This window comes from Thamnophis elegans, chromosome 8, assembly GCF_009769535.1.
Source record: "Thamnophis elegans isolate rThaEle1 chromosome 8, rThaEle1.pri, whole genome shotgun sequence".
Taxonomy (NCBI): domain Eukaryota; kingdom Metazoa; phylum Chordata; class Lepidosauria; order Squamata; family Colubridae; genus Thamnophis; species Thamnophis elegans.
In genome coordinates this window covers 66639893-66657347 of record NC_045548.1, presented here as the reverse complement: position 1 = coordinate 66657347, position 17455 = coordinate 66639893, and the positions used below count along the sequence as shown (strand labels likewise).

The 17455-nt window shown below is 37.7% G+C and overlaps 1 protein-coding gene across 1 annotated transcript in view; it reads left to right on the top strand.

Annotated features, from left to right (window-relative positions):
- Positions 1-13529, top strand: part of ATAD2 (ATPase family AAA domain containing 2) — a 37470-nt gene extending 23941 nt beyond the window's left edge. Inside the window, exons 17-28 of the mRNA XM_032222793.1 lie at positions 1564-1684; positions 2461-2647; positions 3530-3715; positions 4169-4316; positions 4405-4601; positions 5542-5701; positions 6322-6444; positions 6969-7121; positions 9277-9666; positions 10633-10766; positions 11573-11701; positions 12886-13529. Of these exons, the coding sequence (XP_032078684.1) occupies positions 1564-1684; positions 2461-2647; positions 3530-3715; positions 4169-4316; positions 4405-4601; positions 5542-5701; positions 6322-6444; positions 6969-7121; positions 9277-9666; positions 10633-10766; positions 11573-11701; positions 12886-12924 (1967 nt within the window). The 3' untranslated portion in view covers positions 12925-13529. The remainder of the gene's footprint in view (positions 1-1563; positions 1685-2460; positions 2648-3529; positions 3716-4168; positions 4317-4404; positions 4602-5541; positions 5702-6321; positions 6445-6968; positions 7122-9276; positions 9667-10632; positions 10767-11572; positions 11702-12885) is intronic.
- Positions 13530-17455: the final 3926 nt, after the last annotated feature.

The following is a 17455-nucleotide window of genomic DNA, read 5'->3' as shown; positions in this document are numbered from 1 at the left end:
GCTTCAGCCTGGGCCAACCACTGTCTCTTAGCCCAACCACATCACAGATTGTCCCGAAGATGCTTTTTCAGGGGCAACTGGACTTCCTTGTTTTTTCTTTTGAAGGTGTTTCACTTCTTATCCAAGAAGCTTCTTCAGCTCTGATAGGACAGTGGGGAATGGAAGGATTTACATTCCTTGCAGACAGCTGGTAATCTGCATCCTGTTAGGATCCTTCCATTCCCCACTGTTCTGTCAGAGGTGAATGAGAGCTTTTTGGATGAGAAGGGAAATGTCTTCAAAAGAAAAAACAAGGGAGTCCAGTTGCCCCCTGAAAAAGCACCTTTGGAACAACCATGACCTGAATGACTGAGAATCTCTACACATCACATATTGTTGTTGTGGGGAAAATTGGAGGAGGAAAGTGTGTTGGATATGTTTTCTGCCTTCAATTATTTGTAAAAATAATAAAGGCAGGATAGAAATAGGTAAATAAATAAAATATCTAACTGAAACTCCTTCCTCCTCATTTCTTATCAATATTTATCTAATAATAGGAATGCATATTGTACAATCACTTAAATCAGTTTTTATACAATCATTGACCAGCAAATAAAACAAGCACCCCCCCCCCAAAAAAAAATATTTACAATAAAAAATATTGCAAAATATCTAAGAAGGGTTGTAATGGCTCAGTGGTTAAGACACTGAGCTTGTCAACTGGAAAGCTGACAGCCCAGATTCGAGACCTGAGTCCCGTTGAGCTCACACAATATTACTTGCAAAGAAATAAAATGAAATTGATGTGATAATAACTTAAGATAAAACAAGTTGAAAAGAGCAGGATATTGTGTAAGGAATGGAGATGATAATCCCTGACAAGTTAGAGGGACAATACAAAACAACATGTTCTATTGTTCCAATTATTCCTCCACCAATATATTGCTGCATTTTATCAGTGGAAGGAAAAAATTGCTACAAGAAATCAAAATAATATTGATGAGGCCACATAGGTTTGCCAGTGAAACAAATGGCCCTGTCCGTTGTTCCTTTTTCCCATAATGCAGCACACAGCAGAGGAAAATAGAAGCGTGAAGAACTAGCTTACAATGAAACACCTCTGCAGTTTATATGGCCCTTAGTGAATAATTGCTTCCCAACATTAGTTTTCCTGCTAACTATTTTACATAGAAACCATGAGAACTGATTAAAGGTTGTGATTCTAATTGCATCAAAATTGCAAGCACATTTTATTTTGTGGAATAGAATATACTTTTAAATAAACCAGGTTATTTAAAATGTAACAGCAAACAAAAAATAGTATCTAAAACAGGTACATTTGAGCTGTAATTTAATAGGATATAATTCTACCCTGGGGCCTTTTTTCATTTTATTATATTTTCACTAGGAAGTTGGTATCAGGCTTCTTGACAACTTATTCCTTTTAATTGCCTGTGTTTAAATAAAAATCTAAAATTGGCCTTAAAATAAGATTCAATGACCCAGTGAGAAGAAAAAAATCTTAGCCTTAGAAATAAGATACAACATTCACATGAAAATCTTTGCCTCTTGTTTCATTTAAAGATTTTGCTTATCCTGTGTCAGAAGATCTGCTATACAGCGATGAAGAAGGACCACCAGTATTTGAAACAGGACATTTTCAGAAAGGTTCTGAAAAACAGACACATTTTCTTAATTTTAATAGGTGGGTGATTAATGGCAATCTTTTACACACACACACACACACACACCCAAATAAACCCACCCTAACATTTACTATTTTCATGCATGTTTTAGGGTTTTTTTCTTTACTGAATAGGATTTATTTGTTGCCTTCTATTTCTTGATGAGTACTAAATTTAAAAGGACGGTATTATTTTTGCAGAGTTTTTGGATGAACTTGTGCATAAATATATGAATTAGAACTTTGTAACTTTAATAAAATTTGTATGCCGCCCACTCCCTAGGGACTCTGGGCGGCTCACAACAAAGCAAAGACATAGAATATTAAAAGTACAATTATTTAAAACAAAATCACCATTCAGTCACGTGGGGCTGGAATATTACTCAATAGCCCCAGGCCTGCCGGAACAGCCAGAACATTGAAAAGCTGAGTGAGAAAAGGATATTTAGTGATGCTAACACAGGTTAATTTTTAGGCAGAAAAAATGGAGCTATTTAGCTTTGAATTTTTGGTGTGCACATAGATATTTTTTTTAAAAACTACAGGTCATGAATACTTGCAGTTTGTGATAGCTTAGTTGTTGAAGCATTATATATATCTTTATATGAATGAACTGAAATGCTTTATTACACCCTTTATTGTTTTGATTTAAAACAATCAAGGGCATTGTATATTTAAAATTTGTTAAGTAAAAACAATTACTTGACGTTTCAAGCTGATCTTGGATCTTACATGATTGAAAAAGTAATATTTGAATTGAGTTTGGAGCTCTTCGTTTCCTTTTTTTCTTTTAATAGAAATGCTTGTCACCAACCAACATCTTGCCGACCAAGACTCTTAATTAGTGGTGAGCCAGAATATGGACAAGCCTCTCATTTGGCTCCAGCAGTTATACATGCTTTAGAAAAGTTTCCTGTTTATACATTAGACCTTTCTATCCTCTTTGGTGTCAGTTCCAAAACCCCTGAAGAAACATGTGCACAGGTATTTCATTATCCTGTACTACTTAGTTCTTTTTAAGTAGTTTTGGTTCCAATTGCCTTTGTAAGTCAAGGACTACCTATAAACACTCCCTATTTCTATGGAGAATATCAACCTTGGAAATGAATGCTATCTCTTCCCCAGGGGTTACCAAGATAAATTTCCAGGAAGTAGAAATTACTTCTTCCTGAAGAATTCAGTATGAATGGATTGGAGAACAGTCAGTTTTTTCCTGTCCCAGCATACGCTGTTTGCTTCTGTCAACTTCTTAGTAATTCTGCTTGCAATCTAAGAGGGCAGAGGCTGGAGGTTGGAGAATTTGTCTCTTCCATGCCAGAGTCTTTTGTTACATCAGGGTCAGTTTGACTGAAATGCAGACAATGCCTGTTGGTTGTAAGTTGTCCAGTCTGTTTTGCAAAATACTATCTGACTTCAAATGGAAATTCAAATTCCAAAAATTGTGGCTATCAAACAACAACTTATTCCTAGACAGGATACAGACCAGATTTATCAAGCCTACCTGGCAAACCAAATAAGGATACAATGATTTTAGAAATATATCTTTATCGCTAACCATGAGTAAAACCATAATCTTGAAAACTAAGTGTAAATTCTTATTATAGGCTTAATTGAATCACTAAAGCCAAGTCTTTTTTAAAATGTTTCATTTCCATAGTTTTTCTGCTTCTTAAATTAAGCTGGTCTGCTTTCTTACCTTTTTTCAGTCTTTCATACATTTAAAAACTTGATTTTATCAACTGAAGCCATCATAATTGGCTATGAACTCTGGGGGGATATAAGTACAGTTTAAATTATGATCTGTTAATTGACTAGGTAATCAGTGGACATCTGAATTTTAATGATTAAAATGTCTTCTTTTTCTAGTTGATCTGTGAAGCTAAGAGAACAGCGCCAAGTATAATATACATTCCAAATATTCACATATGGTGGGGAACGATTGGACACACGTTGCAAGCAACCTTTACTACATTATTACAGAACATTCCATCCTTTGCTCCTATTTTTCTTCTTGCAACATCAGATACACATCATGAAGCTCTGCCAGGCGAGGTATGTGCAATTTGTTCATGGGATAATCTACTATACCTTATTGTATCTGATTTTGCCCTTATCTAGCAACACAAGTTTAAGATAAGGAAATTTAAAAAAAACCACCATCCTAATTCACCATCCTTAATGTTTTTTAAGAGAATGGGGGTTTCTTTTTTAAAATAAAAGTGTATACACACACCTCATACTTAAGTATTGCTTGCTTATCAAAAACTCTTGCATTACCACAATAAAGATTGATACTCTATAATAAATTGCTAAGTTGGCTAAATGTTTCCCACAATTGTATTTTCAACGCTCTCTATTTTTGTCAGACTTTCTGCATGAAGCAATAGTAGTTCGATAGGTCTAGAATTTTGCGAGGCTACAGACACAGTAACTTCAGTTACCTTTTGATTTTTTCATACATTTCTTCTCTTATTAATTTGTTTTCCATGATGCATCTTTTTTTAGGTAAAGAAATTATTTGTTAATGGCTTTAGAGAACCATTTGGAGAAGTTTTTGAAGTTCATTTGCCGAGTTTTGAAGAAAGAAGAAAATTCTTTGAGAGTTTAATTCTCCATGAAGCAATTAAACCACCGGTGTCAAAAAAGAAAACAGGTAGATGTGCTGCAAATACCTCAGATATAGCTTATTGTAGGATGATTTGTAAATAGCTACATGTTTACAAATCCATTTTCTTTTTAAGTTTTGCAGGCATTAGAGGTATTACCAGTAGCTCCCCCACCTCAACCACGGCAGCTGACAGAACAGGAGATCAAGCAACTTGAGGAGCAGGAAGAAGATACTCTACGAGAACTCAGAAATTTTTTAAGAAATGTGACACACAGACTTGCCATTGATAAACGCTTCCGAGCCTTTTCAAAACCTGTTGATTTGCACGAGGTAACAAGTTTCAAAATAATTTGCTTTCTTCTCTTGTACATTCCTCAGTGTAATCATTGACTATTGTTGATTATATTAAGTTTGAAATTTGCCAAATGTTGCTATTAGATCAGTGGTCTCCAATCTTTCTGGCTCGACAGACCAACAGTGGTGGCGAATGGGAGAGGGATGATTTTGTTTGTGCGACGCCACTTTCACAAATGCAACTTTGCCTGCGTCTCAGCCACCCATTAATTCTGACTGGTTCTGAATGGACTGCAGCCTGGCACCGGGCTGCGGATCAGAGGTTAGGGACTCCTGTATCATAAGGTTATAATTATCAGTTAGAAAAAGTAATGAATGCAGACAAAATTTACATCAAAATGCTAAGCTAAATGCTGCTGAAGATGAATACTGTAAATGGTAAATTTGATTTTAAAATATTAAAATTTGATCTCAAACTATTAAAAGTGTTCTCTCTCCCTCTGTCGCTTTCCTTTTGATTATAACCTGCTTGCCTTACCTTTTGAGGGATAATATAAGATACCCCTTTTGCTTCTCTCCTCTGAAAAGGAAAAATTGACCTGATTTGGAGAGCTTTCATTTTTATTCTAAAATCAGGAAAATTTACACTTTTAAAAATTAATTGCTTGATAGTTTCTCTGGAAGCTCTAAAATGGAAGCTGGAGTTATATGTGGCCTGTGGACTCCAAGTCTCCTATTCTCCCAGGTTGCCATATGTAATTGGTTACATTTCCAGAACTGTGCAGTTGACTAAAATATTTTTGGTACCCCCCCCCCTCAAATTGAATACAAAATATGATCTTTAAAAGGTAGTTCAGAAGCATTCATGCCAACATTTTTAGTATCAACCATTCTTAAAACATACAGAAATGTAAACTTATTTTACTCCTAAAGGCAGATAATATATTCAGACGTTTTTCTTATAATGCTCCTGTAGGTACCAGACTATGTCACAGTTATCAAGCAGCCGATGGATCTTTCAACCATTATTTCAAAAATTGATCTTCACAAGTATCTGTCTGCCAAAGATTATCTAAAAGATATTGACCTCATCTGTAGCAATGCATTAGAGTACAATCCTGATAGAGATCCTGGAGGTAAACCTTAATGTTTATACATAAGCAAACTATGATACAAGTAATCCCCAACTTGCGACCACAAGTAAACCCAAAATTTCTGTGGCTGAGACAGTTGTTAAGTAAATGTTGCCCCATCGTTTACTTTTCTTGCCACAGTTGTTACGTGAATCACTGTAGTTGTTAAGTTAGTAACATAGTTGTTAAATAAATCTGGCTTGCCCATTTATTGTCAAAAGATCACAGAGAGTGATCACATGGTCTTGAGATACTGAAACCTTCATAAGTATGAACCAGTTGCCAAGCATCCAAATTTTGATGATGTGACCATGGAGATGCTGCAACAATTGTAATAGGGGAAAACAATCATAAGTCACTTTTTCAGTGCTAGTTTTAGGTCACTAAACAAACTCCGCTGTATATTGCATTAAATAAGCAGATGTTGTTTTAAAAGCTTGCAGTACCCAACTTGTTCTCTATCATGTTAAAAAAGAAGGAATTAAGAGTAGTGTAACTTAAAGCTGAAATTGTACTATTAAAAGGTATTAAAGTTCATACTAACTATTTCTGAAATATTCACAGACTTTTCTGTGGAATTATTAAATTTCATGACAAAGTATTTTCTTGTCTATTTGTTTTAGATCGTTTGATTAGACATAGAGCCTGTTTTCTCAAAGATACAGCCTATGCAATAATAAAGGAAGAAATGGATGAAAATTTTGAACACCTTTGTGAAGAAATTCAGGAATCACGCAAAAAAAGAGGTGGGTTTTCTCATTATTTGGCTCTTCAAAAAAACCAATTACAGTATGATTTTAACACTGTTATATTATAATAACGTATTGCATCACTGTGACTGAAATAGAGTGAATGTGCCTGTGCGTATTCTATGTATAAGAAACATTTTATTTCTGCCTAGAGGACTTAAAGCAGTATCAATAGCAATGGCAATAGCACTTAGACTTATATACTGCTTCACAGTGCTTTACAGAATTCTTTAAGCCGTTTATAGAATCAACATATTGCCCCCAACAATCTGGATTCTCATTTTACTGGCCTCAGAAGGATGGAAGGTTCAGTCCACCTTGAGTCAGTGAAAATTGAACTGCTGGCAATTGGCAGAATTAGCCTGCAATACTGCATTCTTACCAGTATGAGATGCCTCTTTACAAGAATCCCTGTCTTTAGAACGTGGCATCATCCCCACGTGTATTTGTTGTTCACAACATATTAGAATAATTCAACAAAGTGGGTAAAGGATTCTTACAATGTATTGTTACTTTTAAAGGTTGTAGTTCTTCAAAATATGCTCCATCCTATTACCATGTCATGCCAAAGCAAAGTAGCACATTGCAGGACAAGAAATTGGATTCTGAATGTGGTGACAAGATGAAAAACCCACCAATACCTCTGGATTCTAGTTCTCCTTTCATTCCTAATGGTAAGTGCTAATTCATCTGGTCTTGCATTGTACGCCAAGAATGGGCATGCTTGAATTTTCTCTTATTGTCTATTTCCACTAATTTAGTGGATTGTTCCTCCTCTAATTTCTTTGCCTATAGATAAAGGATACATGAACGTTTTTATAACCCACATCTACTCATATCCTACTGATGCCACTCTGGAATCACTTTACTATTTAGTCACAAAGGACAACAAAAATGATTACTGGATTGCTTTCTTCTGGCTTCTTTCTTGAAATGCTGTCCTTTTGCTATGTGAATAATTTGTGAAAGGAAATTGGCCATTTGACCCTACAGAAAACTTTAAGTTCTTTCTCCCAATAAGTATTTTATTTTGCATCAATATTTGGTTACTGGTAGGTTGTGCTTTTCCCCCCAAAAAACCCCATCTCTCGAATCTTTATATTCTTTGAAAATGTGCAGGTGGTCTCGATTTATGACCACAATTGAGCCCAAAATTTCTGTTGCTAAGTGAGACAGATTGAGTTTTGCCCATTTTATGACCTTTCTTGCCACAGTTAAGTGAATCCTTGCAAGTTGTTAAGTTAGTTATATGATTGTTAAGTAAATCTGACTTCCTTGTTGACTTTGCTTGTCAGAAGTCACAAAAGGGGATCACCTGACCATGAAACACTGCAACCGTCATAAATATGAGTTAGTTGCCAATCATCTGAATTTTGATCACATGACCATGGGGATGCTGCAACGGTTGTAAATGTGGGGAAACGGTCATAAGTCACTTTTTTCAGTGCCGTTGTAACTTTGAACGGTCACTAAATAAACTGTTGTAAGTTGAGGACTACCTATATACACCTGATCTTAAACTAAAAAGCTGAGGAGCAGGGTATACATGGAAAATGTATCTGGTTCTTTCAGATAATGCTAAAGAGTTCCTTAGCGTCACTTTCATTTTCTTACCAGGTTGTCAAAGTCTCTTATTTTCTTCTGGCTGGATGTCATATTCCAGTGGGGGAGGGAGGGATCAACCCCAATCTCACCCCCTGCTAAGACCTCATGGCAAAAGAATGAGCCTCTTTAGGCCTCAAAGTGGCAGCTGCATGACACTAGTAGCAACATTTCTTCAATTACTTATTCTGACACACTGCTGGGTTACTCAGCCAAGGAAAGGCCAAGGGACTTCCAAGCTGCAAAAGCGTTTTGCAAGCAGCTGCTGCAATAACTGAACAACATAACCCATAGTATTCTTCTGGCAGTTGTAAAGCAAGGACATTGCATAGCCTTTTCACAATAATTAGTTGTGGTCACCTTGATGGAGTTGAGATCCAGAAATGGAAACATTAACATAACAGGCTGTATTTTTCCATCTGTTCTTCCATTTTGTTCTGAAATCAATGTGTATCAGAAATGAATGTGTTTTGGTTGGAATGTGCTTATCTTGGAATTTATCTGCACTAATACATGTGGCCTTTTTGTGTGGAGGAAAATGGATCCAACATTGCTACAACACAAAGAAGGAATTCTTTTTGATTTTCAGCTTTTCTGTAGGGGGACAAGGGGACAAGAAATTATTTCAAGCGATGGGATTGAGAGATTTTAAAGTTGTATTTTAAGAATTTAAAATGGTTTTTTCTCTTCTTCTGCATCATTACATTGTGTTGATAGTGTTGTAAGCACACAATTCTTCATACTTAGTTTGAAAAATGCATAAAAATGAATAGGAAAGCAGAAACCATAGCTTGAGGCACTTTCAAGAAGAGAGAATGTCTGTCTTTTATTTGTTTATTTTACCCTTCTTCCAAATTTTCTTTAAAAAAATTTCATTAAAAAGGTCTTTCTATGCTGATCCTAGAAATGGCATCTATAAAGCATGTTACCATTATGCCTTTTAAAGATATGAATGGTTATCTAAACTATATTAATACATTTTTTCCCAGATAAGGAAGATGTTGGAATTCAGGTCTAGCTTCTTATAGTTATATCAGACTGTTTAAACGAATACAGCAGAGAAGGCAAATAGTCTTTTTATGTGCAAATTCGTGTGCAGATTTTTTTTGCATCTGTAGTAACATAAGTACCATGCTGGTTTCCCATAGTATTCCCAAAACTTGTTCTGAATTTGTTAGTTTTAAGAGAAGGAAAAACTAGTCAATTTGTTTGTATTTGTTAATGTAGCCTTATCAAAGAGAAAACTAAGAAGGAAGAGTCGATGGTGCCTGGGCAACCTAGCAAAGCGGAAAAAGATTTTGCATTTCAATAAGGAGAACAAAGCCCCAGGAGAAGAGCCAGATGAAGCGGAGAGTGATGGAGAAGAATGTATGGAAAATAATAACTCCAGTATGGAGCAGACTGAAGTTGAAAGAACACAGACGTCTCTGAATGACTCTGAACCTGTGCCTCCGGAGCAGTATATCAGTATATCCGATGCAGAGAATGAGCTGTCAGCCATTCACAATGATGCTAAGTGTAAATTTGTCAAGAACAACAAAGACTCTGAACTTTCAGAACCCCAAAAAGCATGTAATGGTGATGCAACAGAACATTCATTAGATAGGGATGCTAATGGTGAGTGGAAAGCATCAAAATAGACTTTGAAGTAGTGGTTCCCAACCTTTCTGGCTCAATGGACTGGCTGTAGGGAGATGGTTTCACATGTGCAATCTAGATTCCGCACATGCACAGATGAAGCTTTGTGCCTTCACCCGCTGGTTGCGTGGCCTTGTTCTCAACAGGCCACGGACCAGTGCCTGTCCATGGACAGGGAGTTGTGGACCCCTGCTTTAAGGAGAGTGTTTAATTCTACCTCACATTCTCTTAAACATTGTAGCGCTCTCTCCATTCTAGTGATTCTACCAGCTAAGTTTAAATTCACATTGCAGTGCCTGTCTAACAGTATTAGTTAATTAGTTTCATTCAGTGAAATTGTGATTATTTCATTAGAATTATATTGCTACAATTAATATTTGTGGGGTAGTTACAGAACATCATCAAAAGAAAAACAAAAAAGAAAAACAACATAGTATTATAAAATATTTTCCTTTAGGATGATTTTATTGCATATACAGTATGATGACCAAAATCTCTATATGTGGCCCACTTAGGTAGAAGACCTTCCCCCCACAACTGCTAATACAGAAACCAATACCTGAATTATTGAAAAGAAAGCCTTAGGAAAGTAAGGGCACTTTTGGTTGGGAATCCCTAATATCCCCGTTTGTTGACTGTAGAACACTTCCAAGTTCTTTTAGTGAAGTTTGACAATACAGTGGGCAGATTTTGGTGTAGGCCAAGATATAACCCTGATCTTTCAGTGTTTTCCACCCCTAATAAGATAAGATCAATCATCTCAATGATTAATTATTTGATGTGACCCTATATATTGCTAGGCTTCAAATGGGATATTGTAGGATACTAGATAGACTAAACTATTCTATAGGAACTCTACTACTAGATATTACTTCTAAGCACAACAAGGCTTATTCATTTACTATATATTAGTAATAAATCCTACTTTTTCTTTTATTATTCTAGCTGTAGGTATGCTTCGTATGACCCGTGGAAGGCGTTCACAGGTAGAGCAGCAGCACCTCATAAATGTTGAGAAAGCCATGGAAATTCTGTCGGAGCAAACACCACCACTCATTGTGGATCAAGACAAGCTGAATGTATGTCTTAGAGAAAACCTGTTACTGAATTGGCAGTCTTCCTTCTCTATTATTTACTTTTGTGTATCTTAATATAGCCTACACCTGAGTGCAGAGTGTCTTGCCTTCTGTTGTGTGCATGGGGATGGGTGGGTCTTTTTTTCTGAATAATTTATAGTGTTAAATCTGCTAAATGTTACATCGCTATTAGATCACAGTTTCTAATAATCATAAATGGAGTATAAATGATGCTGTGTATTTTCTATACAGTGGCACTTTCCAGTTCAGTGAATTGAAATGTGCTAGTACTCAAACCAAAATAATATTTTGGAAGTTACAAACTAAGATGTTAAATAGTTTTGGGAAAGGAGAACAGACATTCAGGTTTACAAATAGCTTCACTGCTAAGATCATAAAGGAAACCTATTTTATTTTTTTAATGCCCTTTTATTCCATATAGGAAATTGCTCCTGTGTTTGGAATATGCCAACTCTCAAATGTCCATGTGTTTTAATTTTGACAGTTGGCCTATCATGAGTGATGTGTTTTTCATGGTTTTGGTTAAAAATTCAAGATCTGCTTATCCGTGAAAAGACTCATCCTCTAATATATACAAGTACTTTTAAAAAGTATTACTCTACATGCTTGCTCATATGCCTGTTCACATATAAACCAAACCAGGAAAGGTGTGTGTGTGTGTGTACAGTATTTTGTTACTTAAAATTCTTATCTGCAAGTATACAGAATGTATGGAAGTATAACCAGCCTTTTGAAGGAAATGCTCGGTCTTATTTGAAGGAATAAATAGTAGTATCTGTTTTCTCCAGGAATTACTGAACATGGTTGTTGACAAAAGTGGAGACTACACTATACTTGAGTTGGAGAAACTCTATGCCTTACTCAGTCAGTGTATTTACCGACATCGTGGAGACTATGACAAAAGCAAATTGATTGAGGTACACTATTTGGCATGAATGTGTTCTAGTGATAATTTAAATCTGCATCTGCATTATATATTACTAGTATTCTCTCATAGTAGATATCAAAGTTTGTATTTTGTTTTATTGCAGCTTTCCTGTTGTACTAGTGCATTAGTCTGTTGCTTGAAAAAAAAGTCAAAAGAGTAATTATACACACAAATTTATTGGAACATGTGATTCCAAGTTTGTCATTTTACATTGGGAGGAAACATGCTTCCAATTGCACTTCTTACAATCTATAAACATCTTGTTGGCTCTCTTGTATTTGCATCTATTTGTTTCCTTTTGTGGTGACCTATTCCATAGTAGTTCGGTTCTCCATGCGGATTTTGGTTAAGCCTTTGCTATAACAAGCTGTCTTCAGCTTTAAATCGTATTGAGAGCTGATGCCTTTAAATGAGATTGCTTTATATCTGGGCCGTGGCCTGTTAGGAACCAAGCAGCTCCACTTGCACTTTGCGGCAGGTTCTTTTGTGCAAAGTTCCACTTATGCAAGTGGTGGGAGCCTGCGCTCACGTGCACTTGCCATTCACACAAATCGTGTGTTTCAAGTTTAGAGTTAAAGTTTATTGCCTTGGATTAATTATAGGTGATAATTGGTCAAAAATGGTGTCATGATTTGCATTTGCCTCCAAATTGGGGAATCAATTGCTTGATTTCTCCAGTACAATGTTTCTTTACACCTAACTTTTTTTTTCTTTTAAACATTGAAAATTTGGAAATGACATTGTTTTGATAGCTAATTTGTGATTGTGAATAAATAGCAGAACTTTCCATTGTTTTTTTTTTAATGTGTCAGTCCAGTCTTGTTTTGTTTCTTCCAACAAAACAAGAGCTGGAAACTTGAGCAATTGGCTTGGTATCTGGCAAACAAGCCAGAGAACCAACATTGTGTCTTATCAGAAGAGCCACCCTGAAGTGATGAAGCTCATTCATGCTAGTCAGAATTCTGACTTCACCTGAAGTGCAAATGCTGGCAATTTCATGAGATAAGAAAGGAATCTGTCCTTGAAGGGAGATAGAAGATAATGCCTGCTTGCCCCACCAAACCCTCTGCAACACAATTTACAATTCAAAACTATACTTCCAACAATAGAAGGAAGTGACACAGCCAATTAAAATGTTGCTTGATTGCTATGTATTCTTTTTTCCATTTTCAGGCAATGACCAGAGAAATTGAAGCCTTCAATCCATACTAATTCATAATTTCTAATATTTTCAAATCCCTGAAATCCTATTGGAAATTAATGTGAGAACAAATATATGTGCACAGTAAGTTTTGTCTAATGTAGCATTTCTAGATTTCTACCCATATGGAGGACAAGCCATCGAGAAGAAGAATTATAGAAGACCAATGGATGGGCCAGTGCATCTACTAGTGCTTGCTTTTTGCTCCCTCCTGGAACTGAAACTCTTACAACCATCAGGATTTAATGAGTTTAAAAAAGAAACAGCCTAATCTGTCAAGCTTCTTATGTGGGGAGCATGTTGGTCTTTTGAAAAATACATTTTTCTGTAAATTGAATAAACAATATTAATTTATCCCAATGTTCTTTGATCAAATCATGTACATATGTTGAATTGCACGTGATGCTTAACTGTATCATCAAATTGCTTTAACTGGAGATGATATTTTTGGTTCTATTAGCTCAGTTGAAGCTGCATTTGTGGGGTTGGTGGGTTTTTTTGCACTAATTTCTAGTGGTAATACCGTTTGTACAATCTTTGTAATGGTCCAAATATTATGTAATATATAAATATGTTAAAATTGTAATGGACAAAATAAATTACTCCTGATATTAATTATCAATGGTATTTTTTTTCAATTACATGTACTGGTTGCAGCCTTAGCCCCAAATCACATTTGCCGAAGATTAAAATAATCACTTGTTCCTAGATTGGTACTAAGGAGAGCTCTATATACTGTGCTGTTATGGAGATTGTGCCCATTGACAGTTCTTTGCATAACTTCCTTGCAAATGCAGGTGATTGAAAGCTTACCAGGGCTGGGGATACTACAGCACAGGTAGTCTTCACTTTTACAACCATAATTGAGCCCCAAATTTCTGTTACTAAGCGAGACATTTGTTAAGTGAATGTTGCTCTGTTTTTCAACCTTTCCTGCTGTAGTTCTTAAGTGAATCACTAGAGTTATTAAGTTAGTAACATGGGTGCTAATGTTATGGCCCACCAGCAGAGCTGGCAGCAGATTTGGACAGTGAGGAGGTTGGGGAGGAACATGGGCCAGTCCTGGAGTCTGGGGAAGGCTCTGTATTGGAGGCAGAGATGGGGCCAGGGCCGCCTGACAGTTATCGGCTGCCTTTGGAGTTGGACATCAGTGAGGCAGATGAACAGCTGGAGCCTGTTCCCAGTATGTTCATGTGCAGAGTTACCAAACAAAGGAAACAGCTAAGGAACAAGGGTCGACTTGGGAGTAAGGCCATAGGTGGAAGATGAATGGCTCCTCCCATAGGGAATAAAAAAGCGAAAGAGGAGTGGAGTTTGCAGGAGACAATTAGTTCACTTAATTGGTTTGTGGCTCTCAGAGACACCTTGCCAAGTTTTGAAGATATTGGCCTGGCAGTTCTCCAAGCCAGATAAGGTCTGTGACTATAAATTCGCCCTTGAAAGTCTTTGCTGGATGTGAATGAGAGAAATTCACAGTAACATAATAAAAGGGGTTTTGTCAGGACCAGGAGTTTGCTTCATGTTCTTGGGAAGCCTCAGAACAGTTAAGTGGATCTGGCTTCCCCATGGACTTGGCTTGTCAGGTGGTCACAAAAGGAGAATTCACATAATCGCCGGGTACTGTAACCGTCATAAATATAAACCCATTGACAAACATCCAATTTTTGATCACGTGACTGGGGATGCTGCAACAGTCATAAGTATGAAAAACGGTCATAAGTCACTTTTTCCCTGGTGCCTTTAACTTTGGTTACTAAATGAACTGTTGCAAGTTGAGAACTGCCTGACATGAAATGTTACTCGTCCCCAGTATTTTTTTCACAGGGGGGGGGAAAGGGGAACTACTCCATTGCTTCCACTTTGAAATTTCCAGCATGGAGGCTAACATTATAACGAATGTGACTCCAGATGTTTCAAGGCTATGAAAATTGCCCAGAACCATGGGAAATGCTAAAGCACCTTTGTTTTCCATTAGAATGTGCCTAGCACTCAATTGTCTTTAATCTTCAAAATGTTTCCTCAAAGTTTATTATAAACTACATTTGATTTTGCCCTCTGTTGTTTAACAAAAAAAGGTTCATACCCAAATTAGTTTTTAAGTAAGCTGGGATCTGTAAATTTCAATGTTAGATCAGGGAGATCAGCAAAATAGGAGTTCGCTTTAAATTGTTTTTATAAGCTAAATAAAATAGTACATTTACATTCGGAGTGCATAAATATAATTCCTCGTGTAATATCTAATTGGATGGATGAATAATTAGGAAAGTGATCTCAGGGTTGTGTAGATAGGGGGGGGGGGGAAAGCAGCTGCAAACACCATCATTTGGATCATCCGGGATGAGAAAACTGGCAAGATTGTGAAGCTTTCATCACGGCTGAATTTGCACAACACGCTAATCCAAAGCCAAGTAAATAACCCAGGTCAGCATATTTGTGTACAGTATCCAGCTGGAGCTTGGCTTTTCTAAGTGAGCCATCATGTTTTTAGCTAGATCGTTCCCAGAGCTTCTGGCACTGCCTTCACGTGAATTATTTAGAAAAAAAATGTAAAATATTGATGTGCAACAGTGCAATCCAGTTTGCATCTAGAATGAACCTTTGTGGTCCTTTGTGCCACAAATGGCTTTTAGGAGTGTTCGGTTGTTGTTTTTTCCTGGGCACTGTTCTTTTGTAGTGTTTTAAATGGCTTTCATATTGTACGCCACCCAGAGCTATGAGAAAGCTTTATAAAATCTCATAAACCAATACAAAACGTGCAAAATACAGGAGATGATTGAGATGGAGCATCTTAGGGCGAATCCCCCCCCCTTATTTATTGCAAATCATGGTGTGTGGTGAAACTGACAGAGGAGGTTTTCTGTGCTAAATGCTGGAGATCTTCACTCTGATGCTCTTCAGATGACCTGACCGACAAAATCCCCCCAATACTGATGCCAAAGCATGGCGCAACCAGCAATCCATGAGCAGGGAGCAGATGTCTATGGAGATTCTCAGTCATCCAGGTCAGTGGTCTCCAACCTTGTCAACTTTGCTGGCTGAGGGATTCTGGGAGTTGAAGTCCACAAGTCTTAAAGTTGACAAGCTTTGCTGGCTGAGGGATTCTGGGAGTTGAAGTCCACAAGTCTTAAAGTTGACAAGCTTTGCTGGCTGAGGGATTCTGGGAGTTGAAGTTCACAAGTCTTAAAGTTGACAGGCTTTGCTGGCTGAGGGATTCTGGGAGTTGAAGTCCACAAGTCTTAACGTTGACAAGCTTTGCTGGCTGAGGGATTCTGGGAGTTGAAATCCACAAGTCTTAAAATGGACAAAGTTGGAGACCCCTGATCCAGGTCATTTCCTGATCCAGCTTCTTCACTTCTGCTTCTTGGATGAGAAGCAAAAAACGTCTTCAAGGAAAAAACAAAGTCCAGTTGCCTTTTGAAAAAGCACCTTAGCCCACAACTCCTTTCCTATCCGAAAAGGCATCCTACATAACCTCCTTCTGCAGAAGAGGATTTACACACAACCCGAAGCCCATAAAAGCGTGATTGATTGCTACACGGGGTAAACTCCCAAGACTGATAAATCTCTTAAGGGCCGCCTGAATTTTTGCAGCCCCAGTTTGGTGGCGCCAATAAGAGCAAGGCCAGAATAGACTTCCAGTAAGCTTTGAACCGCTGCACTAATTTTCCAGGGACTGCTCTGATCCTCCCCTTGTCTATGGAGATTCTCAGTCATCCAGGTCATAGTTGTCCCAAAGGTGCTTTTTTAAAAGGCAACTGGACCTTCTTGCTTTTCTCTGAAGACGTTTCGCTTCTCCTCCAAGAAGCTTCTTCAGCTCTTACTGGATGGTGGGGAATGGAAGGATTTATATTCCTTGCAGACAGCTGGTCATTTACAGTCTTCTCCCCACCACTCTCCCCCCCCCTCCCATCCAGTCAGAGCTGCTTCTTGGAGGAGAGGCGAAATGTCTTCAAAGAAAAAAAAACCCAGAAAGTCCAGTTGCCTCTAGGGGGGGGGGACACCTTTGGGAATCCTCCCCCTGGGTTTGCACCTTGAAAGAAATCCAGGGACCACTAGGGATCTCCAGGGCACAGAGCAAGCAGATCCGCTTTTCCCTCTCTTCCCCTTTCCTCTCCTCCCTCCCCTTTTCCTTCACTTCTATTGGAAGAAATGCCCCATTCACAAAGGTGGGAGAGGCTGAGGTTTTGCCTGAGTTTCTACTTTTCTTTTTAGGGGAAATATTCTGCCTTTTTAATATTTTCTAAAATATTTCATTTCTCTAGGAGAGAGGTGGGTTTTAACTTCCAACACTTTCCTTTTCCTTCCGTTTTCCTTCCCTCCCTTTCATTCCCCTTTCCTTCTTCTGTTCCCTTCCCAATTCTTCTTTCCTTTCCCCTTCCCTCCCTCCTTTTCCTTTCCTCCCCCTTCCCTTTCTTCCCTTCCCTCCCGCTTACTTTTCTTCCCCTTCTTTTCCTCCCCTTTTCCTCCCTTCCCTTCCCTTCCCTTTCCCCCCTTCCCCTTCCCTCCCCTCCCTTCCCCTTTCCTCCCCCTTTACTTTCTTCC